At 36.9% G+C, this 26,542-nt stretch overlaps 1 protein-coding gene across 1 annotated transcript in view; it reads left to right on the top strand.

The window, feature by feature from the left end:
• The window catches only part of HCRTR2 (hypocretin (orexin) receptor 2), a 144,929-nt gene that overhangs the window by 14,352 nt on the left and 104,035 nt on the right, over positions 1-26,542 (top strand). Inside the window, exon 3 of the mRNA XM_011960196.1 lies at positions 12,715-13,314. Coding sequence (XP_011815586.1) covers positions 13,092-13,314 — 223 coding nt within the window. The 5' untranslated portion in view covers positions 12,715-13,091. The remainder of the gene's footprint in view (positions 1-12,714; positions 13,315-26,542) is intronic.

Raw genomic sequence — 26,542 nt, 5'->3', positions numbered from 1 at the left:
AAGAATAGCTATCTATCCTAAAGATATATGCACCCAATTCAGGAGTACACAAATTCATAAAGCAAGTTCTTTGAGACCTATAGAGACTTAGACTCCCACATAATAATAGTGGGAGATTTTAACATCCCACTGTCAATCTTAGACAGATCAATGAGACAGAAAATTAGCAAGGATATTCAGGATGTGAACTCAGCTCTGGATCAAGCAGACCTAATAGACATCTATAGAACTCTCCACCCCAAATCAATAGAATATACATTCTTCTCAGCACCACATTGCACTTATTCTAAAATTGACCACACAATTGGGAGTAAAAGACTCAGCAAATGTGAAAGAACTGAAATCATAACAAACAGTCTCTCAGACCACAGTGCAATCAAATTAGAATTCTGGAATAAGAAACTCACTCAAAACCGCACAACTACATGGAAACTGAACAACCTGCTGCTGAATGTCTACTGGGTAAATAATGAAATTAAGGCAGAAATAAATAAGTTATTTGAAACCAATAAGAACAAAGATACAATGTACCAGAATCTCTGGGACACAGCTAAAGCAGTGTTTAGAGGGAAATTCATAGCACTAAATGCCCGCATGAGAAAGTCGGAAAGATCTAAAATCAACACCCTAACATCACAATGAAAAAAACTAGAGAAGCAAATGCAAACAAATTCAAAAGCTAGCAGAAAACAAGAAATAACTAAGATGAGAGCAGAACTAAATGAGATAGAGACACAAAAACCCCTTCAATAAATCAATGAATCCAAGAGCTGTTTTTTTTTTTGGAAAAGACTAACAAAGTAGATAGATCACTAGCCAGACTAATAAAGAAGAAAAGAGAGAAGAATCATATAGACACAATAAAAAATGGTAAAGGGAGATCACCACTGATCCCACAGAAATACAAAGTACCATTGGAGAATACTATAAACACCTCTATGCAAATAAACTAGAAAACCTAGAAGAAATGGATAAATCCCTGGACACATACACCCTCCCAAGATTAAACCAGGAAGAAGTCGAATTCCTGAACAGACCAATAACGAGTCCTGAAATTGAGGCAGTAGTTAATAGCGTTCCAACAAAAAAAAAGCCCAGGACCAGGTGGATTCACAGCCCAATTCTACCAGAGGTACAAAGAGGAGCTGGTGCCATTCCTTCTGAAACTATACCAAACAATAGAAAAAAAGAGACTTCTCCCTAACTCATTTTATGAGGCCAGTATTATCCTGATACCAAAACCTGACAGAGACACACACACACAAAATAAAATTTCAGGCTAATATATCCCTGATTAACATCGATGCAGAAATCCTCAATAAAATACTGGCAAACTAAATCCAGCAGCACATCGAAAAGCTTATCCACCACAATCAAGTTGGCTTCCCACCTGGGGTGCAAGGCTGGTTCAACACACGCAAATCAACAAACATAATCCATCACATAAACAGAACCAATGACGAAAACCACATGATTATCTCAATAGATGCAGAAAAGGCCTTCGACAAAATTCAACACCGCTTCATGTTAAAAACTCTCAATAAACTAGATAATGATGAAATGTATTTAAAAATAATAAGAGCTATTTATGACAAAGCCATACCCAATATCATACTGAATGGGCAAAAGCTGGAAGCATTCCCTTTGAAACCTGGCACAAGGCAAGGATGCCCTGTCTCACCACTCCTATTCAACATAGTATTGGAAGTTCTGGCCAGGGCAATCAGGCAAGAGAAAGAAATAAAGGGTATTCAGAGAGGAAGAGAGGAAGTCAAATTGTCTCTGTTTGCAGATGACATGATTGTATACTTAGAAAACCCCACTGTCTCAGCGCAAAATATCCTTAAGCTGTTAAGCAACTTTAGCAAGTCTCAGGATACAAAATTAATGTGCAAAAATCACAAGCATTCCTATACACTAATAATAGACAAACAGAGCCAAATCATGAGTGAACTCCCATTCACAATGGCTACAAAGACAATAAAATACCTAGGTACAACTTACAAGGGATGTGAAGGACCTCTTCAAGGAGAACTACAAACCACTTCTCAAGAAAATAAGAGAGAATACAAACAAATGCAGAAACATTCCATCCTCATGGATAGGAAGAATCAATATCGTGACAATGGCCATACTGCCCAAAGTAATTAATAGATTCAGTGCTATGTTCATCAAGCTACCGCTAAATTTCTTCTCAGAATTAGTAAAAAAAAAAAAACTTCCTTAAATTTCTTATGGAACCAAAAAAGAGCCCATATAGCCAAAACAGTCCAAAGTAAAAAGAGGCATCATGCTACCTGACTTCAAATTATACTACAAGACTACAGTAACCAAAACAGCATTGTATTGGTACCAAAACAGATACATAGACCAATGGAACAGAATGGAGGCCTCACAAATAACACCAGACATCTACAGCTCTGATTTTTTACAAACCTGACAAAACAAGCAATGGAGAAAGGATTCGCTATTTAATAAATGGTGCTGGGAAAACTGGCTAGCCATAGCAGAAAACTGAAATGGGACTCCTCCCTTACACCTTATACAAAAATTAATTCAAGATGGATTGAAGACTTAAACATAAGACCTAAAACCATAAGAACCGTAGAAGAAAACCTAGACAATAGCATTCAGGACATAGGCGTGGACAAAGACTTCATGTCTAAAACACCAAAAGCAATGGCAAGAAAATCCCAAATTGACAAATGGGATCTAAATAAACAAAAGAGCTTCTGCACAGCAAAAGAAACTATCATCAGAGTGAAGAGCCAACCCACAGATTGGGAGAAAAATTTTGCAATCTATCCATCTGACAAAGAGCTAATATCCAGAATCTACAAGAAACTTAAATTCACAAGAAAAAAAACAATCCCATCAAAAAGTGAGTGAAGGATATGAACAGACACTTTTAAAAAGAAGACATTTATATGGCCAAGAAACATATGAAAAAAAGCTTATAATCACTGGTCATTAGAGAAATGCAAATCAAAACCACAGTGAGATACCGTCTCACTCCAGTTCAAAGGGCAATCATTAAAAAGTCAGGAAACAACAGATGCTGGAGAGGATGTGGAGAAATAGGAATGCTTTTACACTGTTGGCGGGAGTGTAAATTAGTTCAACCATTGTGGAAGACAGTGTGGTGATTCCTTAATGATATAGAGCCAGAAATACCATTTGACCCAGCAATCCCATTACTGGGCATATACCCAAAGAATTGTAAATCATTCTGTGATCAAGACACATTCACATATATGTTTATTGTGGCACTATTCACAATAGCAAAGGCTTGGAACCAATCCAAATGTCCATCAATGAAAGACTGGATAAAGAAAATGTGGCACATATATACCATGGAATACTATGCAGTCATAATAAAGGATGAGTTCATGTCATTTGCAGGGACATGGATGAAGCTGGAAACCATCGTTCTCAGCAAACTATTGTAAGGACAGAAAACCAAACACCGCATGTTCTCACTCATAAGTGGGAGCTGAAAAATGAGAACGCGTGGACACAGGGAGGGGAAGATCACACACCAGAGCCTGTCAGGCAGTGGGGAGCTAAGGGAGGGATAACATGGGTGCAGCAAACCACCATGGTACGTGTATACCTATGTAATGAACCTGCATGTTCTGCACATCTATCCCAGAACTTAAAGTATTTAAAAAAAAAAAAAAATTTAGGAAAACATGACCTCACCAAATAACTATATAAGGCACTGGAGACCAACCCTGGAGTGACAGAAATATGTGACCTCTCAGATGGAGAATTCAAAATAGCTGTTTTGAGGAAACTCAACAAAATTCAAGATGACACGGAGAAGGAATTCAGACTTCTGTCAGATAAATTCAACAAAGAAGTTGAAATAATTAAAAAAAAATCATGCAGAAATTCTGGAACTGAAAAATTCAACTGATATACGAAAGAATGCATCTTACCAGCAGAACTGATCCTGCAGAAGAAAGAATTAGTAAACTTGAAAATACTATTTGAAAATATACAGTCAGAGGAGACAAAATAAAAAAATTTAAAACAATGAAGCATACCTACAGGATCTAGAAAATAGCCTCAAAAGCATAAATCTAAGAGTTACTGGCCTTAAAGAGGAAGGGGAGAGAGAGAAAGAGAGAGAGGGAGAGAGAGAGAGAGAGAGAGAGAGAGAGATGGGGTAGAAAGTGTATTCAAAGGGATAACAACAGAGTATCAGTATTCAAATACAAGGTTATGGAACACCATGCAGATTTAACCCAAAGAAGACTGCCCCAAGACATTTAATAATTGAACTCCCATTCAATGGGAAAAGTAAAGTCCCTTCAATAAAAGTGCTGGAACAATTGGATATGCAAAAAATGAATTTGGATACCTTTCTTATGTCATATACATAAACCCCCAAAATAGATTAAAGACCTAAGTATAAGAGCTAAAACCATGAAACTCCAAAAAGAAACACATGTAAGTTTTTGTGACCTTTGATTAGGCAATGGTTTCTTAAATATGATACCCAAAGCCAAAGCAACAAAAGAAAACATGAATAAATTGGATCTTATCAAAATTTAAAACTTTTTTTGTATCATAGGATACTATCAAGAGTATGAAAAGAAAACCTACAAAATAGGAGAACATGTTTGCAAATCATGTATTTGTTAAGGGACTAGTACACAGAATATATATTAAAAAACCTCTTACACCTCAACTATAAAGAGATGAATAATCCAATCTTTAAAAAAAGGCAACTAATTTGAAGAGCTATTATTTCCCCAAAGTAGATACACAAATGGCCAAGAAGTTCATCAAAAGATGCTCATCACCTTTACTCAGGAGGCAAATAGCTTAATATCACAATGATGTTAGCCGTGGATTTCTCACATATAGACTTTATTATGTTAAGTTAGGTTCCCTCTATGCCTAATTTGTTGAGAGTTTTTTATCATGAAGAGATGTTGCATTTTGTCAAATGCCTTTTCTGTGTCTTTTGAGATGATCATATGGTTTTTGTCCTTTATTTTGTTGATATGAGGTATCACATTTATTGATTTGCATATATTGAATCATCCTTCCACCCCGGGATAAATCCCACTTGATCATGGTGTATTATCTTTTTGATGCTTTTTGGATTCACTTTGCTGATATTTTGTTGAGGATTTTTGCATCTATAAGCATCAAGGTTATTGGCCTGTGGTTTTCTCTTTTTGTGTTGTATTCTAGTCTGATTTCGGTATCAGGGTAATGCTGTTCTTGTTGAATGTGTCAGGAAGTTCAAAACACTTCTTCTTTAGTGTTTTGGAATAGTTTGAGAATTGTTGTTAGTTTTTTTAATAAGTTTGGTAGAATTCAGCAGTAAAGTCATCCAGTTCTGTGCTTTTCTTCGTTAAGAGACTAAAAACACACACAACGCGGCCGGGCGCGGTGGCTCAAGCCTGTAATCCCAGCACTTTGGGAGGCCGAGAGGGGTGGATCACGAGGTCAGGAGTTGGAGACCATCCTGGCTAACACGGTGAAACCCCGTCTCTACTAAAAAATAAAAATACAAAAACTAGCCGGGCGAGGTGGCGGGCGCCTGTAGTCCCAGCTATCCGGGAGGCTGAGGCAGGAGAATGGCATAAACCCGGGAGGCAGAGCTTGCAGTGAGCTGGGATCCGGCCACTGCACTCCAGCCTGGGCTACAGAGGGAGACTCCATCTCAAAAAAAAAAAAAGAAGAAAAGAAAAAAAACCAAAAACACACTCACACACACACACAACACACACACAAGATGAAATATCACTTTCTACCCACTATAATTTATAAAGTGGAAAATAACTCGTGTTGATAAGAATGTGGAAACCTTGAAACCTTCATACATTGCCAGTAGAAGAGTCTTGCCATTGTGGAAAACAGTTTTTCAATTCCTCAACAGTTCAACATAGAATTACTGTATGAAATAATTCAACTCCTAGGCATGTACCCAAGAGCATCGAAAACATAAGTTCGATAAATCGAAAACTTGAACATAAGTTATGTATGAACATAAGTTCATACATTGAAAACTTGTGCAAGAATGATCAGATCAGCATTATATATAATAGGCAAAAAGTAGAAACAATACAAATATTCATCAACTGCTGAATAGATAAAATTTGGTATATCCATATAATTAAATGCTATTCAGCCACAAAAATAATAAAGTACTGATACACACTAAAACATGGAAGAACCTTGAAAATATTAAGCTAAGTAAAAGACATCAGACACAAAACCCCACATGTTCTGATTTAATTTAAAGGAAATTTCCAGAATAGTCAAATCCACTGAAGTAGAATCTTAATGAGTGTTTGTCAGCATGTGGGAGGAGAGGAAAATGAGTAGTTATGAGCTTTCTGGAGTGAGCAGCGCTGATGTGGACACAACATTGTGAATATACTGTAAACCATTAAATTATACCTCTCAAAATGGTTAAAATCATGACTTCTATGTTATGCGAATTTTATCCTAATTAGAAAAGAAAAAAAATCTTATCAATAACACAGAGAAATTTCCACACAAGGCAGGATCGCTTCCACAGTGCCACTCAATGCAGTTCAGTGATTGCATTTGTGTTGGAGTAAAAGCATGTCACATTGCTTTTAATATTGAAGTCCAATACATAAACCTCTTTCACCATAACTATATGGAGTTCATTGTATGTATATTTATTAAAATAGAATTAAGATGTATTTCATAACAAAATGGATCTTTTTTTTTTTTCATGTGGAAAATTGGAACACATGCCTTAATGGTTACATGCCCCACCTGCTGCTCACCTAAGAGTAAATTTCCTCTAACTCAGACAAATATATTATTTTCAAGGAAAAGAAGCCCAGAGGACTGAGATCCAGAAGAAATAACATGTATTGAAAGAACACAGAAATATTTCAATGAACCCAAACCCAAGATTGTAGGAAATTCTCATGTGACCCTGGGACTGATGTTTGAAAATACACATAGTTTGCTCCTACTCTTTCCTTCCCCAGATCCCATCCTTCAGAGCAACTGACAGTAATGGATAGTTCTGAGCAGGGTGTCTGAAATGGGCAAGTACACCCAAAGTTATAGTTTGTACTGCAAGACTGAAACTCATTCTTTTTCTGCCCTCTATTATTATTTTTGCATTTTAACCACTTATTATTTTGAAAAGAAAACAGAATTTCTAGATTATGGAAAGAGGAAGTGAATTTATAAAAAGCACATCATACATAAAGATTGCTAATCCATCTCCAGTCTAAACATTTAGTAATAAGTAAAAATATACATATCCAGGAATTTCCTTGGTGTTACATAAACAAAGGTGACACGTAGGTATATTTTTCAAAAAATAGTCACTGTTTGAAGAAGGAATTCCTCCCTTCAGTTGAGTTCAGGCCTGATCAACAAGTAGTGATTGACCAACAGCTAAATGTAAAGTACATGTTAAGTTTGGGGATACAAAGACGAATGAGAAAACATTTATGCCCTTAGGAGAAAGACAAATATCTTCATCTCAGAGAATATAGAAGGAGATTGATTCTCTTTGGGGGAGATGTCATCTTGAAGAGTATAACAAGTTCCCCCAAAATTCTCCTCTTCAGTACTATTTAAAATACAACTGGATTTTTTTAAACATGCAAAATTTGTATAATTTTACAAATGTTTTTGTTAAGAATTAACACTATCATTAGTAAAGGACACAGCTGGAAAATTGAAAACATTTTGGTTCTTTACTGTGGAAACAGAATAGAGTAACAGCAAAAAGCTTATTTCTGAAATTGGACCTTGATAACTCTGCTTAAACAGTCCACCACTTTCTAGCTATATGACCTTGGGCAAGTTACTTAACTTCTTTGTGTGTCAATTTCTTCATTTGTAAAATTGGAATAATATATGCTTTTTTTGAGACAGTGTATCATTCTGTTGCCCAGGTTGGAGTCCAGTGGTGTGACCACAGCTCACTGCAGCCTCAACCTCCTTAGTTCAAGTGATTCTCCCCCTTCAGTCTCCCAGATAGCTAGGAACACAGGCACATGCCATCACGCCTGGGTAATTTTTTTTTAAGTTTTTCGTAGAGATAGTGTCACACTAAATTGCCCAGCCTGGAAAATTGGAGTAATAATTCATAAAATCTTTCTCCTAGAGTTGTGAAGATCAATTGAGTTAATGTATGTAAGGTACTTGGCACAGAGTTTGGCCCATGTAATCTCTCAATGAGTGGTAACATTACTTGTCTCACAGAAAGTTGCTTACTTCTGTCTGGTACCAACTGCCTCTCTCACTTCCCATATCTGGTTACCATTCATTCTTCAGTTCTCAGCTTAGACAATGTCTTTTCCATATGGTTTTATTGCTGCCACTTTGGAAAAATAGATGTCTCTTCTGCTTGCATTTTCAGACTTTTTTAGGTGTGTACCTTAGGGCATTTGCTTTACTGACCGAAATTATTTGACTGCTACTGTGTGCTTTTCATGACACACTGAATAAGACAGGAACGGTGTTTATCTATGCGTAACATGATACAGGAATATAATGGGAGCTTCATATGTATTTGTTGAATAAAAATATGAGGGGAAAATATCAGATCTAATAATGCAGGACAGGAGGTGGGATGGAATGGAGAGACCCTTGTCTGAGAAGAGACATATTAGAACAGAGCATGGGAGGTAATAGAAAGATTGGAAGAAAAAGAGACAGAGAGACACAAATGTTTGTAGTAATTTGTGTCAAGTGGCTTTGATTGTTCATGGCCTAATCTTTTAGGGCATGAGGTTATTTCATTTTCTGCAGGCCACTGAGAGTGCGTGCAGTGACATGTTATAAGGAGTCCCCCTTTCCCTTTATATAAATTTCTAGACCCCCTGTGATTTGAGACTTTTCTAGAAGAATTTAGCTGAAGACCATATTGTTTTTTAAAATGTAGTGTTTGGAGCTAGAGATGTCAAATAACTTCCTGCAAATCTAATGCATTTATTTTGGGAATATATAACCTCAGTATTGTCATTACCAACAGTGCTCAGACTTGATTTTATTATCATTCCAACAGAAAAGGAAAGAAAGCAAGCAACTTCTTTCATGCTTTCATGCCACTATGCATCTCCCTACCTTCACAGAGTTTCTCAATAATGGCAACATTTCCAGGTCACCAATGCTCTGAGAGATCATTGAGGCTGGACTAGTCTTATTAATCCTTGTATCCCAGCTCCTAGCTGAACTCCTGGGCACATGATAGATACTCAGATACATTTACTGAAATGCATATAGAAAGTTAATATAGGCCTGCAAAAAAGATGATCTCTTACCAGGAATAAGAAAATAAAATCTGGGACAGCCCGTATATAAGATCTCTAAACAACCTAACTATAAACACCCAGAAAAAAAGATTCCTGGATTTGAGATTTATTTTTTCCTCCTCATTTTTAATATATTCCAGTTAGTGAAAGAGCTAAAATAAGTGACAAGATAAATTTAAACTAGTTATTTAAACAGAATTATTCTGAATGTTGTGAGCTACATTTCTTTTTTACCTTTTATTTATACATACTATTTGTACATATTTATAGGGTATGTGTGATATTTTGTTACATGGATAGAATGTGTAATGGTCAAGCCAGAGTATTTAGAGTATCCATTACCTTAAGTATTTATTATTTCTCTGTGTTAGGAGCATGTTAAGTGCTCTCTTTTAGCTATTTTGAAATGTACATTGATGTTAACTGTCATTAACACAGAGTAATTGATATGTATAGCAAATAATATTTGCAGTAGGATATCACATATTTTTTAAATGTCATTTAACAAACATTTTCCAGTTACTTTCTATATCAGGCACTGGTCTAAAAATATCAATTCATTTAATTCTTTTAACAACCTTAAGGGGATATCACGGGACAAATTTAGAGCTTTCTTTCATGTTTGTGACATGGATTGATTCCTTTTCCCTACATCCAGCAGACAGATTTGAATTGAAGAGAAGAGTAATACCTAAGAACTAGAAATTTCTTTCTTATGTTTCAAAAGATATCAAAAGATCGAAGGAAGATGTTCACATCAAAAATGAGCATTGTAATATGTATCATCTATGATGCACTTGGAAAAGGAAAACAAGTAATAATTTGAAGATTTAAGTGAATATTTTATGACATTGGAGTACCACATATTTAGAAGAAAGCATCAAATAACTCTTAGATAGAAGGAAATGGAATATTTGTAGGATCAAGATAAATTCAGCTTGTCATAACATAAAGCAGGTATCAGGATAAAATCTTGAAAATATTTTCGTTCCTCCTTATTTATAACTTCAATTTACTGTGATGATTAATTGAAGGTAGAAGATTTACGAAGAGAAGACTGAAGTATAGACAAGTTGAAGTGCCAAAAAATGAAAGCTAATGACACTGACTACTTAGGAAATAGCAGACTGGGTCCATATTTATAGATTGTCAATGACAAGGAATTTGCAGATGTTAATGAATATAGATCTGAACTTAAGTTGCAACAACCTTTCCCACTTTGAGATGAATAGTGCATGGAGGAGTAAAATGCAGGTATTAATAAATCAGAGGAATGCATTGCAGCAGAGTATAAGTTGGCAGATTTATACCAATGAACTTGAACAAAGCCACAGAAGGCCTGCTTGTCGAATTTACTGGTGACAACAGGTCTGGAGAAATGGCTAATGTTTTGTGTAATAGCATTAGAATTTAAGGTCTGTTTAAACTTCAAATTAACAGAATTAAATTAATATATGCAGGTATCAATTGGGTCTTCTGCTTATATATCATCTCTTAACAGAGCCTTTTTGACCAGTTATTTCTAATGTGACCTTTGGGATTTTCTACTCATTATCACTTCATCCTGTTTGGTTTTCATTATAGAATATCTCTTCCTAATGCTTTCCCTATGCATTTATTAGTTGATTTTCTTTTAAATATAACTTTACTAGAAAGTAAAATTCATGGAAACAGCAACCTGTTTAACTTTGTGTCACTGAGAGTGGAAAAATAACCCTCAGGAAATATTTGGTAAAATAATAAAATGCCCATTGATGTCTTTCTTGTAAAAATAAATTTAGCTAGTGCAGATTGGGGAAATACAACAATATTTCTTGTAAAACATGATAACTATGCAATAATAGAAGTACTAGGTCCCAAAAAGTATTCTATAAATAGAAGAAAGAACAGATGGTTTTGCTAATCCGTCGATCTTTCGTAAATCATCTAATTTCACCAGGAACAGCTTCCTCATCTATAAAAGAGGGTTAGTAATAGCTAAGCCCTCAGGGGTCTAAAAATGCATGTGAAATAATTTTATAAACCATAAAGCACAAATGTGAGGAATTATGATTGGAGGAGGGGATGTGGTAGTTAACTAAATCTCAGTGTAAACCACCAATGTCTTGTGTGTGTTGAAAAAATAATTACATACAAAAATTGGTTGCATCCAAAGAATAATGTACTTTTTGCACTGGCAAGACTCAAACCATATTATTGTTACTTCATCCCAGTTACATATTTTGCAAGATATTGACAATTGGGTAAAGGAAGACCAAACAGATATAGGTGGGAGCTACTGTCATTTGAACAACATTGAAAAAAAGTACTAAAAAAAGAAACATGAGGGCATAAAAAGGAGGGCTGGAGCTGTGATGTTTATTTTGAATCTGTGAAGCATTGTCATGTGGAAGATTTATTCTGTGTAGCACCAAGATGCTAACTAGGGATTAGAGGTAAAAGTCTCAAAAAGGCAAATCATGGCTTAAGATCTTGGTTTAATGTAAGAAACAGTTTTCTCACCTTTAGAGCACTCCTATAAGGGTGGAAGTAGTGAATTGTGCTGGTCAATCCAAGCTAGATGGGGGCATGTCAGCAATGTTATCAGGAGGCTTCTACTCTTAAGCTGAAGTTCAGATAAGATTTCCAGGCTCTTCCCAAGTGCAAGATTGTAATTACTCAAATGCAATATTTTTATCATGTTTATTAAGAATAAAAGGATCATGAATTCACGTTCTGACAAATCCTAGAATACTTATTATTAGAGACAAAACCAATGCATGAGAGAATGGCAGGTGACATCAGCCCTGAATCAATGGGAAGAAAGACCCAATGGGGTGTGGTATTTACCAGAGAGAGCACTTCTGCTTAGATTACTACATCCTACAGTGAATGTTTAATATCGTTTAGTATATTGGTGGTCTGTCTTGCTTGACAATATTAACTATGATCATATTTGTGACCCTTGGCGTCCTTCAAGAATTTGTTGCTATATTTCATATGACACTTAACTATTGCAAATACAAATTTCAGCTAAATAGACCCTTCAATTTAAAAACAGTCTCATTCTCCAATTTTAAGGAGAAAGTGAAGACGGAGATGCCTTAAAGACTCAGCAAGTGCTAAATTGGCAAATGTCAAATGTTAAAATAAGTTTATATTAAATGTTAAAGTATTTGCCTGGAATGACTTTTCCATTGTCCTGCTTGAGAAACACAGAGGTGCCTTCTTATTAGGCTTTAAGGAGACAAATGTATCAGCATGCTCTGTATTAACTGTATGTTACATTTTTGTCCTATCCACACAGACTGATGCATGTCTGTGCATGGCTTATAATAAGTGCATGTAAAAATAGAGAAAATAAGTAGAAAAAGAGAGAGAGATTTAACTCCCCCCCCCCCAAAAAAAAAAACAGATTAAATTACTTTTCATTACTTTTTTTTTTTTTTTCCTTCAGCTTCAGCTCTCCCTCAGCGCAGGAGGAGGCTGTGGGCTGCGGACTGAGTGCTGGAATGAGGAGTCATTGAGCTTCAGATGAGCCGGAGGTAGCTTTCTCCTCCCGGTGTCATTGCTGCAGCCTCCAGTGCCGGGTCCTTAGTTTCTCAGCTGCCTGTCTTCCCGGTGCAACATCGCCTGTAAAGGCAGCAAAGCCGCCACAGAAGTTGCCCGGCAGAAGGCTCCGGAGGCATTGGCTCCGTAACTTTTCACGTCATTTTCTGCTCGGGAGCCCCTTCTAGCCTCTCCACGCAGCCTTTCCCACCGCAAATCACCAGTGCTCATGGGGCAGGCAGAGAGGAGCTTGCAGCATTGAGCGGAACCGGACTCGAGCCCGTGATGTCCGGCACCAAATTGGAGGACTCCCCCCCTTGTCGCAACTGGTCATCTGCCTCGGAGCTGAATGAAACTCAAGAGCCCTTTTTAAACCCCACCGACTATGACGATGAGGAATTCCTGCGGTACCTGTGGAGGGAATACCTGCACCCGAAAGAATATGAGTGGGTCCTGATCGCCGGGTACATCATCGTGTTCGTCGTAGCTCTCATTGGGAACGTCCTGGGTGAGTCTCCTCCGGGGCAGCCCTCCCAGGGGCCATCACCCCCCACTCTGCCCCGAGCTGCGAAGGCTCTAAAGAGACCCCTCCCTCCCCCTGGGAAGCAAACAAAGAGGTCGCTGCTCTCGGGTGGGGTTTTCTAATAAAATAATAATAATAATAAAAAGTTTTCTGATTTTCCGAACCAGGACCGAGCCCTGGAAAGGTTATTCCCTGTTGTGCAGGAATAACAGGGAAACCGCGTTTCTTTTTCGAGCACCTAGATTACAAGCGCAGGGAAGGGGCCGCGGCAGGGATCTCCAGGTGGATTTTGTTGAGTGTGTGTGTGTGTGGGTGGGGGAGTCAGTCATCCCTTTGTGTAACGTGGCTGGGTGTTTCGGCGGGGGGAGGGTTGGGAAGAGGCAGAGCTTGCAGTATGCAAAGCTACCTCCCGAAGGAGAAAGCTCTCTTTGACTGTGGAAGTCACAAAGCATTTGTGAGCTAGGTGGCATTGCCCTTTGGCGAGGAGGTTTAGTCTCCAGTCAAGAGGTGATTATGAACCAGCAGGGAGTGGAGACGGAGGCAAAGCAGAGAAGTGCACTCACTCATAGAAGCTGAATTAAACAGGAACCGTGCCTGGAGCAAGAAGAAGGAGGGGCATCGAGAAAAGTACCACAGAGATCTCAATCATCCATCCATCCATTCATTCATGCATCCACTCAGCAAAGTATTTTTTTTTTTTAGTCTGCTTGTTGCCAGGCTCCGGAATTATTCATGTCAACTGTTTGTTGTTGTTGTTGTTTTGTTTTGTTTTCCCCAAAGATGAGACTAAGCTTAATGCTAGGCTATTTGTCCCTGTCTAGGTCTGTATGCAAGCACAGGTTTCCTCGACCCCCACTCCCCTCCCCCTAAACAATTTCTGAGGGTTGGGGAGGGGGTGAGATGGCAACATGGTGAGTGCGATGATGGAATGTATTAGGGCAACTGGGGAATCTTCCTCCAGAAAAGGGGCTTTGGAAGGGAGGGATAACTTGAAATAAATTGTGAATGGAAGGAGAGTGTACCTTGATGAATGAGGAGTAGAAGGCTGGGAGACTTTTCACATGCAGAGGGCAGTGTGGAGGAAGTCTCTGCTGAAAATGACAGGAGATGGAGGCGGCTAGGAGTTGCTCTTGATTTTCAGTTATAAAATGGGAAATAGGTGAGTGAGGTGAGATAGGCTGGGAGGCTTTGCAGTCAAAAGCAAAGAACTTGTAGCTGCAATGGAAACTGACAAGGAAATTATCAGGCTTTCAGCACTAACCTGATTTTTACCTTCTCTCCCAAGTGTGTTGGTCTGGGTAGAAATCATCCCGACTCAGCAGGTAGAATAGATGATAGTGTGTGAATGAGAGGAATTCTCCAGAGAGTTTGGTAGAATGTTATCTGAGGAGACAAGAAACCTCTGAGAACTTTAGTACATTTTTAAATATTATTTTTAGACTGTTTTCCTTTGGTTGATTTAAAAGTGAAAGGAAATCTTTTTGGTATACTAACAAAATGAAACAAAAGTGGAAATACACATGATTAGGACTCTTGTTATAGCATAGTTCTGTTGATAATAATCCCAATCTTGCTTTCCTTCTTCCTGTTACCCATCCTTAGGATTACATCTCTTAAGACACATGGCTACCAGCATAGCAACATTTTACTGCAGTATACCAACACTTATTGATAAGTGAATAATCAAAATTGAACATATTTTGAGTACCTACTGTGTGCCAGGTCCCTTCATGTACGTTCTCTCCCTTAAACATCAAAATAACCCACATTAACCAGAAGAAGAAACAAGACTTAGAGAAATAAAATGACATATTAAGGGACATCATTTAGATTCAGTTCCATTTTTTTCTGACCTCAGATCCAGAATTCTCCATTGTTATTCCACTCTAGAGCTAGAAAGCATATAGAGAATAGATTCTCTGCTCCTGACTGTCTGCAAGCTTATTGGATGTGTTCCTGTTCTCCCCTGCATCCATGTCCACTGCCAATAAAGTACAATGAGGGATTAATGGCACTGTCATTCTCTTTACCAAAAACCTGTCCAGAGAAGCAGTACTTTTTTAATGAATAGCTAGGAATAGTAACTATTTGCCTTCCTTATTTCAATTTTAGGCTGCATCTTTGTGGTAAAATGTGCTCTTCCTTGCTCTTATTGCATTTTTACCTTGCACAGACCTTGTAATGAATAGTCTCCATATCCTAATTGCATAGTTTAGGGATACATGTTTGCTAGCCTGGGGAGTTTTAGTTTCAAGAATGAAACACCTCTACAGTAAGGCTACTTGTTTCATAACGTCAAAGAAGATAGCACTATCCACAGCCCCAAGTGCTGAAACTGGCCAATTCCATTCAGCCTAAAAAGGAAGATTTACTCAAAGCACTCTGCTGTCAAGAAACTGATAGCTATTTTCCTCAGGACTGAATAACACTGAAATCCTCTCTGGTTGAACTGAAACACATTCTTTTCTGACATACTGCCTGAAAGTTGATGAGGTTTAGGTTTGACATTTAAACAAATGAGTAGTGTCGTTACTCACAGACAACTTCCTGCTCTTTGATGTCGCTGTCAAATTTGCAAAATGAATTAGACTGAGAATTGCTTTTTTACCCCTCTGGTGTAAGTAATTTTACACATAGAGTGGTAGGACAGGACGTCACATGATTTATGCAAAATAAAGAAGCAATATTAAGTATGAAGGTAAAATACCACAGTGTAGGCAGCAGATGTAATCACTGAGCCTTCAGGTCCAGTCACCATTTGTACTTTCATATAACTAACTACTTGGAAAATCTCAACCTTTTTGGGTTTACAGATATAATGCCATCGGTTACAAGTCATCTTCCCCACAATGTCCTTTTGTGCAGTGATGTAATAGGATAGGCTATGAGTAGCATGACAAAGTCATGATTGTCCTCATCTCTTTTTCTTCTCCCTATAGTTCCTCTCTATCATTATGCCACCTCTCCACTCTCATATACTCCTTCCAGAGATGGAAAGCAATTTCCTGGGGGAGTAAAGTTTTAAATGGAATTTTATGAGTATTTACATTCAATGAAAAGCTACAAGCATGTTTATTGTGAAATTTTAAGTTCTATGGAAGGAGCATAGGGTAATGTTCTCTTTGAAAGGAGTATCTTTTCAGTATCTTCAAAATAATGCCACCTATAACCTATTCCTAACTATGTCTTCTACTACAGCTAAGTACATGTATCAACTTATTCAACTGGTATATTTTGAGGATTATCATTTTTTAAAATTAGTGTGTATATCAGAGGAGCTATTGGGGAAATGTAAAGAAATGTGATTTATGTTAATTTTTACTCCTGCTTCCTTGAGTGACAATTGTAGGGAGATATGTGTTCTAGTCAGTTTAAACATTAAGTATCGAGGGAAAACGATCAATTTTCTGCCTTTCATATCTGCATTCAAAGATGTCATCTGTTTCACCTGGTATGCTTCTATCATATCTGTTGTTGTCTTCATATGGAAAATGGGAAAACATGTAATAAATGTCGACATCAGTGTAGCTATACTTCTTGCTTCTTGTGTGCCATTAGCAAGTTATTGAACTATCCAAGTCAATTTTTTTATAACTGCAAATTAAGATCAATAATGCCTGCATTGTAGAAATAGTATCAGGATATAATGTACACATACCCACTGTAAAGACATATAAAGGGACACATGCACATATATATTTTTCTTGACACAGACACTAGTTAATGTCCATTTTTATTCCTTAATTTTCATGACTGAACTTTTTGTGATGTGGCGCATAGCCAGCTTCTGCCTTCATGGCCAGTCTGTATCTCTGTAGCTCTTTATGGCCTCTGCCCCAGACTTTTCCTTAATTGCGTATTTTCCTAAAAGGGGTGAATAAAATGGTGTTGACACACATTACTCTCCTTTTCCACACTAGCTCCACCCACCCATCTCCTTACTTAACATTGCCTTTTTGCCTTTAAATGAAAGCCATTCCTAACTATTGGAATAGTTTGCTTTCTCTCTCAACTTAAATTTGCCTGTGCTGGATCCCATTCATTTAGAGTTTTTGAGTTGTTAGTAGGCTGGTCTATCACTACTAATGTTTTAAATAACACACACATTGGTAATATGTTGATTTAACTCATATAGTGTTAAAATATTTTGTGAAATATTCATAGTTAGAATATATAATCCATTAAGTAATTTACCCAATAACAGTTTACCCAAGTTAGGTGTGTGGAATGGGGAAATACTTGTAATAGGGTTGCTTCCTACAGAGTTAGTCTTGTGTCAGATATGTAAGTGGTAGAATTGCAAGTTCATGTTACTCCTAAGCCTAGAGACATTTATTTTCTGCTTCTCCTAATGCCCATTTTAGTTTCATGGGTGTTTGTAAACCCATGCTTTTCTACACAGAAGCAAAAAGGGGCTACTTCTAACCCCTCTTTAGATGTGGAAATAATACATCACTCATCTTAGCCAAGACTCAATAGAATCATGAATAGTGACTGTAAAAGGTAATATTAACTACTAAGCTTTAAAACTATGGTGCATTTTAGCTTTAAGATGCAAAAATGCTTATCTGAATAAGAATTAAACTGATGCCTCTGCATTTTTGCTGAAATCATAACTGTTTAGTCTTACTTAGTAAAATAAATTATATCTTTGACTTAAACAAAGTCCCAACGATAACTTTTAAGATGGCTATTTCATAGGCAACAGAAACATTTATCATGGACAGACAATAATGAGAGCACCGTGTGCAAATGATAACTTATGTAATGAGTTATTTCTGTATTTGAAAAAATATATTTGAAAATGGGATAATTAAAAAAATACCAATTTTCAAGAGACCAAATCTAAAACTCAAATATAAACACAATGCTCCGGTTTTTAGAAAACTGTCTTGATTTTAGTAGTGCTTACATACTAAATTGTATCATATGTTTTTATATAAATTTTCCTTATTTTGTATTTTAGATTGTATTTGAAAATTTTCATGCACTGCAGCTATGTTAGCATCCCAAAGTCTCCATATTCTCACTCACCTCCAAAACATCCACTGCTGATGTTATTTAACTAGTGAAAGAAGATCATTCCATGTTTCTTCTTATAGCATTCTGACATCTTCTACACCCTAAGGAATGCTGGTTTATTAAGTAGTGGTTCACTGGTATGCTTCAGTCAATGGCATGTGATTGGTGAAACTGAGAGTATTTGTCTTCAGTTCCTTTGCTCCCTGCAAAGGAAATTTTTGAATATTTATTGGGTACTATATGCCAGCTCCTATATGTCAGGCTCCACTTACATATACTCTATTGATGACTTACAACAAACTTATAATGAGGAGATTTATAGGTTTTACAAATAGGAAAAATGAATTTCAAAGAGCAATGTTAACTCACTCAAAAGTTTAGTCAGGCAGTAAATAGCAGCACTAAGTTTCAAATATGGATTTAACAAATTCCATGGTCCATGCTTGTTCCATTACTTCATCCTGCCTCTTTCTGTAGCTTCTAACCCTGACTGGAGAAGCATAGGAAGAAAGAGGAAGGAAGAGATATTTAGATGTGCCCTCTAGACAATTCACAGAGTTGCTTGGGCATGTTGCCATGCTGTTTTTCTGATACACTACAATTCTTCAGCTCTGAGGATGAGCTCATTTGATAAGCTAATCAAGGTCAGGCTAGGGTTACTTCACAAGAGAAAATTTCAAGGTAAAATAGGTGCTGCCAAAAATGCTTTTACCTGTTCAGGGGGGTGACTCACTGGAAAAAAATGTTAGATAATTGTGGCCAAGGATTATTTTGTTATTGAAAGTGCTATCTTTAGACACAATTTGAGCCTGAGGACCTAAACACTTAAAACTTCACATATTCTAAAGATATTTGTTTATTTTTCTTTTTGTCATGCATTGTCAAAGAAATAATTAGTATTTATTTAAACAAATCATGTTGCTATTGCTATTGATTTTATTAAATAGGTCAACCTTTTTTTTTTTTTTTTTGAGATGGAGTCTTCCTCTGTCACCTAGACTGGGATGCAGTGACACAATCTCATCTCACTGCTGCCTCCACCTCCTGGCTTCAAGCTATTTTCCTGCCTCCCCAGTAGCTGGGATTACAGGCACATGCCACCATGCCCAGCTATTGTTTTTTGTTTGTTGTTTGTTTGTTTGTTTGTATTTTTAGTAGAGATGGATTTCACCATCTTGGCCGGGCTGGTCTTGAGCTCCTGACCTTGTTATCCACCCACCTCATCCTCCCAAAATGCTGAGATTACAGGCATGAGCCACTGTGCCTGACCTGAATAGGTCAATTTTTATATCACCGGATAGTGTTCCTGGAACAGAATAATGTTATATATGTATGAAGAATCATTACCTATTACATCAAACATGAAATGACATTTAGATACTGACTCTGAAACAGTTTGAGATGCTATTGGATGAAACACATGACACGTATGTCCAGTCTTTTGAATTGCTAACTCTGAGGATAAAATTTTTTCATTTCACCTTTGTTCACAAGGAGAAGTGATCTCTTAACCAAGTAAATGAATTAAATTGATATTTAAAATAGCATTAAATTTCTTGCCAGAAAAACTGTTCTTTCACAAACAGAAAACAAATTGTTCAAAATAAATTACTATATATTTCTAAAAAATGTTTAGAGATTATTATTATTGGGCCTTTACAAGTAATCTGCCTTCAATATTAAACACATGAGAGCAATGTTTAATATTTATATAGTATTTTACTCTTCAGAAGATATTTTTCCATGTTCTGTCTCAGTTATTCTTCACAACAACATTATGAGGTAGGTCTTTTTTAATGAAAAATCTCAAGTGCGTGAAGTGATTTAAAATTACTGTGGAAGAAAAGCATGGTCACACAGAAAAACCAAGTGGTTGTGTGTCAACTTGGGAAAAGCTTGCAAATTTCCTGTATTTCAAGAGGCCAGGATAAGGCATGTAATTACCTTTTACTGGTCATCAGCTATCCTGTCTTTGATACATGATTTTGTCAAAATTCTGAGGAAAAATTCACATTAATACACTTCATAAACTTGTTAAACATAAAATAATAATTTTGATGTTTTAATTTACAGTAAGAGTTTATTCTTACAAGTCCTCAAGCACCCAAAATTCCTTTAGTTATCACCGTCTTTTTCAGTAAACAGAAATCCATGTGGACAGTTACTGTTCTGAATAGTAGCAAAGAAACCCTGAATTTTCATTGGCTTAGTATCACTTGCCATTGTATCTTAGTATCTTAGTATCACATTGGCTTAGAAAGTTTATTTCTTGCTCAATTAACATCTAAGGTGGGTTGGAGAGTCTGTTTCATCCAATGAGTTATGGTTCAGGCAGCCTCCACATTTTGCGCACCATCCCAAAAAGGTGGAATCTGTGGTAATCAGTTTCCAATATGGCTTCCAATGACCGTCCCCCAACCCCGGCCCCACTTCCTGGTAGTCACACCATCGTGTAGTCCCTTTCCATATTATGCCAGAATTGGTCTGGGTGACCAACAGCTTATAGCAGCAGTGAAACGATGTCACTTTCAAGATTACATAACAAGAGCTTATAGCTTCTGGCTCAAGAACCCACTTTCTCTGTAGCTCTTGGATCTCTTCTTCTGGAGGAAGTGTTAAAATCTGGAGTTAAAATTCTGGATTTAAAAGTTCTTCTGGAGTTAAAATCTCCAGCTAGCAGCCAGAGAGGAAATACGGTCTGTTAACAACCTCATGTGTGAGCTTGGAAGCAAATCCTTCAGACAAGGTTGAGTCTTGAGATGACTATAACAGTCACTACCCCAACCTATCCCCAGCTTCACTGCAACTTAGTAACAGACACTGAGGCAGAACTATTCATCTAAGCTTCTTGCAGATTCCTGACCATTCAGAAGCTGTGTCATAATAAATTTGTGTTGTTTGACTTCAGTTTCGGTATAAGTTGTTGCACAGCCTCTAAAGTTGTGAGCTAGAAGTATACTGACTCTTAACTACCTTTGCCAAAAATTAACACTTGCCAGTCAAGTTCATACTCATTTGGCCCAAATCAATAATATTGTATCAACCTAACTACAAAGGGGATTGGGAGATGGTGATGTCTCTGTCACAGAATCTATATAATAGTGAAAAGTATTTTTAACTTGCATAGACTCAGAATACGAGAATTTGGAGAAATTCAATACTTAATGGCATACCACTGAGATAACCTGGTAGATATATCATTCTAATTTGGGTCTCTGACAATAGAGGTAATTGATAATATTAAGAGACTGTGTGCCAATTATTGTGCTAGGATTGAGGGTACAAAGGTAATAGAATCCGAGGAACCTGCACTCTTTTTGAAAGACAGACATATAAACACTTTCAAAATAAGGATGTAAGTGCTACTATGACAGATGGTTGCACAGAATGTAGTGGAAGTATTTGAGAAGGACACTTAGCTCCACTGGGGGATTAAAGAGAGAGATACAGGAGGAGATGACACCTAAACTGAGTTTTAATAGATGAATTCAAGTTACCCAGGTGAAGAAAATTGGGTAAGGATGTTCTAAGCAGAGGAAACAACATAAGCAAAATCAAAGAGGCGTGAAATAGAATGAGCTATGAAGAAAGCGTTAGGCAATTGGGTAACTCCAGTGTAAGTGCAGATGAGGAGAGTCTGGAAATGAGGCTGAAGCAGTAGATAAGGATTGGCCATAAAATACCTTGTGTACAATTCTTAAGATCTAGGCTTTGACACTGTTGTTTAGGGGGAGCCGTTAAAGGATTTTAAATTAGAGTGCCATCATTGGTTTGCATTTTCCATGAGAGCATTTTGAGGAAACTGCAGAGCATAAATACAAAAGGGGAAAGACTAGTGAAGGTTTTCACACTGGGGTTTGCATCCTGTTTTGGCAATAAGCTTCTTTTAACGAAAACAAACAAACTGACAGTAAAGAACATAATCCAAATTCTCCAGATAATTACTTCCAGGAGACTTTCTACTGCTGCATACAAAACAAAGAAAGAAAAAAATAAAGTGAGAAAATGAAGGAAAACGAAGGAAGGAAGAGAAACAAAGAATACATATTAGAAAAACTGTTGCTGTTTTTGTTGTGCTGAATATTTAAATTTGAGAAGAACTTTTTCTTTTTCTTTTTACTTTTTTTTTTTTTTTTTTTGAGACAAAGTCTCACTCTATCATCCAGGCTGGAGTGCAGTGGCGCCATTTCAGTTCACTGCAACCTCCGCCTTCCACATCCCAGTGATTGTCTTGCCTCTGACTCCCCAGTAGCTGGGACTTCAGACTTGCACCATCACGCACAGCTAATTTTTTGTATTTTTAGTAGAGATGGGATTTCCTCGTGTTGCTCAGGCTGCTCTTGAACTCCTGAGCTCAGGCAGTCCTCCCACCTTGGCCTCACAAAGTGTTAGGATTACAGACGTGAGTCACTGCGCCCAGCCGCAAGTTTTCTTTATGATGTTTTAATGATATATTTCCTAGAACACGTATGTGTGAACCTTGCATGCCGTAGTTCTATTAATACTTTCCAATATTCTACATGGTTTTTTTACTAAAATCATTCTTATGATTAGTTACTGATTGGGGCTTCAATGCATCACTGTACCCCTAGCCATCTCTCATTTTAGCTTCTACATCACATTTTGGCCTCACACTGGAACTCAAAATATTAAAAATTTGAGGTCTAATAAACAATTTTCACTTTTTCCAACTAAATCCCCACTTCCTTCTAAATTTTCTACAACTTTCTCAACATTCTCACTTGAAATTTTATTTTAAATGGCATGTATTTCATTCAAATGATCAATGAAGATGCTACATTGACCCCAGGTCAGCCCTTAGGGAATTTCCGTGAACATTTCCCTACAGGTTGGCATGGTAACACACTTCAAAATTTCTAAATCTGTGGATAGTTTAGAAGCTTTTATTTGCTGTTCCTAGTTCACAATGGAAATACAGCAATGATTAAAAATTGTAATATCCTTTTGTAGATTCTTAGCTTTTATTCCTACTCAGTGACTCTAAACTGCATTTATAAGGCACATGGTTTGTAACCATGTGAGGCCTTGATTTTATCACTACATTGCTAGAAATGGGGTCAGAAAGCCACTGGCTTTAATAATTTAATTCATCAATTTGGAATGAATTTGATGAGTCAACCACTTTAGTAGAGAACCATATTGCTCATAAATACTGTTTTGAAGACAATTTGTCTTTCTTAAAATGTGAAGATTGTGCTAATCTTTCTGGGCAGGGGTATGGAGGTATGATTACATGCTTAAGAAACCATTTTGTTATTATATTAGACTGAATCAACTTTATTAAAAATAGATAAAAACAACATCCTCAATTATAATACTTTATACAAAAGTTTCTCAATTTTATATAGACTGAAGATAAAAATACATTAACAAATCTTACCAAAGCTGGTTCAGGAAAATAACTTCGTGATTATTGAGACATTTGTGTGTTTGGGCTTGATTTATACTTTGGACACAGGGAAACCTAAAGAGACCTTGTTCTTTGAAATCATCAGAAATGGTGATGGTGACTCAGACATTCCTGAAAATCAGTAAGATTACCCTAGTTTATAGATGGATGTGTTATTTTTTCCCCCAGGCATAATGAACTTTATAACTTGTCATTGACAAGAAGCCAAACCATCTTAGAGATAAAGGGGAAAAAAAATTTTAAGAACTTAAAAACACATAAATAAAAACATGTGCATACCTCACACATGTGTACACAGTCTGGGGACTGTATGATATGAATAATATAATTAATACACCCTAATTTTTCATGCAGGATTAAGAAAGTATCTTCCAAACATTAAAAATGCTAAAAACTGGATATAAGGCCTTGAGTTTCCCAAATTCAAGACGTATTTTCAACTATCCCCTAAGTAAATGAACTATAACCTTTACAGAAGTAAAAATGATAAATACACTAAATGATGAGTAAGTCCTTGAATTAACAGCCATACAAGAAGGAGTATCCCTTGGATGATTGATCACTTAGCGTGATTTCTTTTCCTTTAACAGACAATATTCCTTGACAATATTTCTTTGAACAGAATACAATGTTTCCCTAAACAATATATGCCTGCTCTAGAGTTTTCACAATTTCTGATCCTCCTATGGCTGGCTCCTGCTCAGCTCATACCACATTTTCATGGAAGTCCTCTTAGAATGCCAGCTTTGAATCACTACTCCCTCATGTGCTGTGTGTGATAGCATCCCATTTTAGTTGTGTCATAGAATTGATTACCATTTGAAATTGAATTGTTAATTTATTGTTCCTTTTTCTGTTGTCTCCCTTAAGGAAAATGTAAGCTGCATGAGAATAGTTTCATTATTTTTCTTGTTTGCCGATGTATCCTCAGTGCCAAGAACAGGTTCAGGAATATAGAATTTTTAGTTAGCAAATGTATTAAAGTGTAAGACTTCCAGCAGGAGGAATCTTTTAGATAGAAGTACGTTTTTTAAATTAAGCATTGCAGGCTTTAAATTTCTTCTACATAAATATTTAAAATAAAACTTCAATAATTTGAATTGTTTGTGATTATTTTGTTTTATATCTTAAGTAACTTATACATCAACTATTTTATAGTTATTCTAGTAATGATTATGAAAGACCATTTGAAAATCTTTCCCCAGCACTGAGATATCCTTGACATTACTAAGTGATTTATACCATGAAATTATATTGCTCTTCTCAAGAAAAGCAAAATGAAATTTACAAACTTTGGCAGCTTTTTGTTCTTTTGTTTTCAAGTCAGATACACCAAGATTTCTTTAAATGACATGTTATATTTCTGCAATAACAGAGAAGAACATGTAATGTGCAAAACTCTTACTTAAACTCTTTTTGTTTCAAAATAATTCTTGATTGTTTTTATAAAAGTCCAAGCAAATACTTAATGATCTGTGTCCCAAATGAGGTGAAACAGCTGTGACAGAATGTTACTATGACTCTGTACTTTCTATAATACAAAGGGACAGACATATCCCCACCTGAGCCTAGGATGTTTCAGGCATGCTCATAGAGCCTAAACTTTACGAATCCTCTGTCATTCTCTTCCATTGCCAGTGACTTGTGCCAATTCTAGGGTTCTGGACTGTGCAGACAATTGAAAAAAATAATCACACTTTCAGGTGGCACAGAAAACCAATGTTGATAGTAGATGCATAGTTCTAGACATTTTATGTAATAGAGAATAAGAGAAACACCAATCTACTTTCAAACTCCTAAAATGTTCATCATTATAAATTAAAAAAAAAAAAAAGTGTAACCTCACCCACAGAAAGAAGATATTGGGGCCAGGCATGGTGGCTCATGCCTGTAATCCCAGTGCTTTGGGATGCCGAGGCAGGTGGATCACGGGGTCAAGAGATCGAGACCATCCTGGCCAACATGGTGAAACCCCATCTTTACTTAAAAAAAGAAAAAGAAAAATTAGCTGGTCTTGGTGGCAGGAGCCTGTACTCCCAGGTACCCGGGAGGCTGAGGCAGGAGAATCGCTTGACCCTGGGAGACGGAGGCTTCAGTGAGCCGAGATGAAGCCACTGCACTCCAACCTGGTGACAGAGTGAGACTCCATCTCAAAAAAACAAAAACAAAAACAAACAAACAAACAAACAAAAAGAAGATATTGGTAATTCTAGCAGACTCTAGAACAACTGAACCAAACTTATTAATATGTGTTATTATTGAAAATCAGTAATGAATAATATTCACAGAACAGGGTTTTTGGAGTTGTTACATTTCCCTTATCACATAACTTTTCAACAGGTTTTAACTAACCTGTTTTAGTTAATCCTACAACAACTAGTGTGATAGGGCTATTCTTTGCTCTTTTTTTTTTTTTTTTTTTTTACAGGTAGTGCCATTCAGTATCAGAGAGCTGCTATTGTGTTAGTTGTCTGAATACCTTTACACATTGTCAATTGGCCTTTCCATTCCTGAGTTTAGAGTAAATGCTCTGTCGCCCAGGTTGGAGTGCAGTGGCGCAATCTCAGCTCAGTGCAAGCTCCGCCTCACAGGTTCATGCCATTCTCCCGCCTAAGCCTCCCAAGTAGCTGGAACTACAGGCGCCCGCCACAACGCCCAGCTAATTTTTTGTATTTTTAGTAGAGATGGGGTTTCACCGTGTTAGCCAGGATGGTCTCGATCTCCTGACCTCGTGATCCACCCACCCCGACCTCCCAAAGT

Source organism: Colobus angolensis, unplaced genomic scaffold, assembly GCF_000951035.1.
Source record: "Colobus angolensis palliatus isolate OR3802 unplaced genomic scaffold, Cang.pa_1.0 Scaffold51, whole genome shotgun sequence".
Classification (NCBI taxonomy): Eukaryota; Metazoa; Chordata; class Mammalia; order Primates; family Cercopithecidae; genus Colobus; species Colobus angolensis.
The sequence above is the reverse complement of the archived record's forward strand: the minus strand, read 5'-3'. Positions and strand labels throughout refer to the sequence as shown.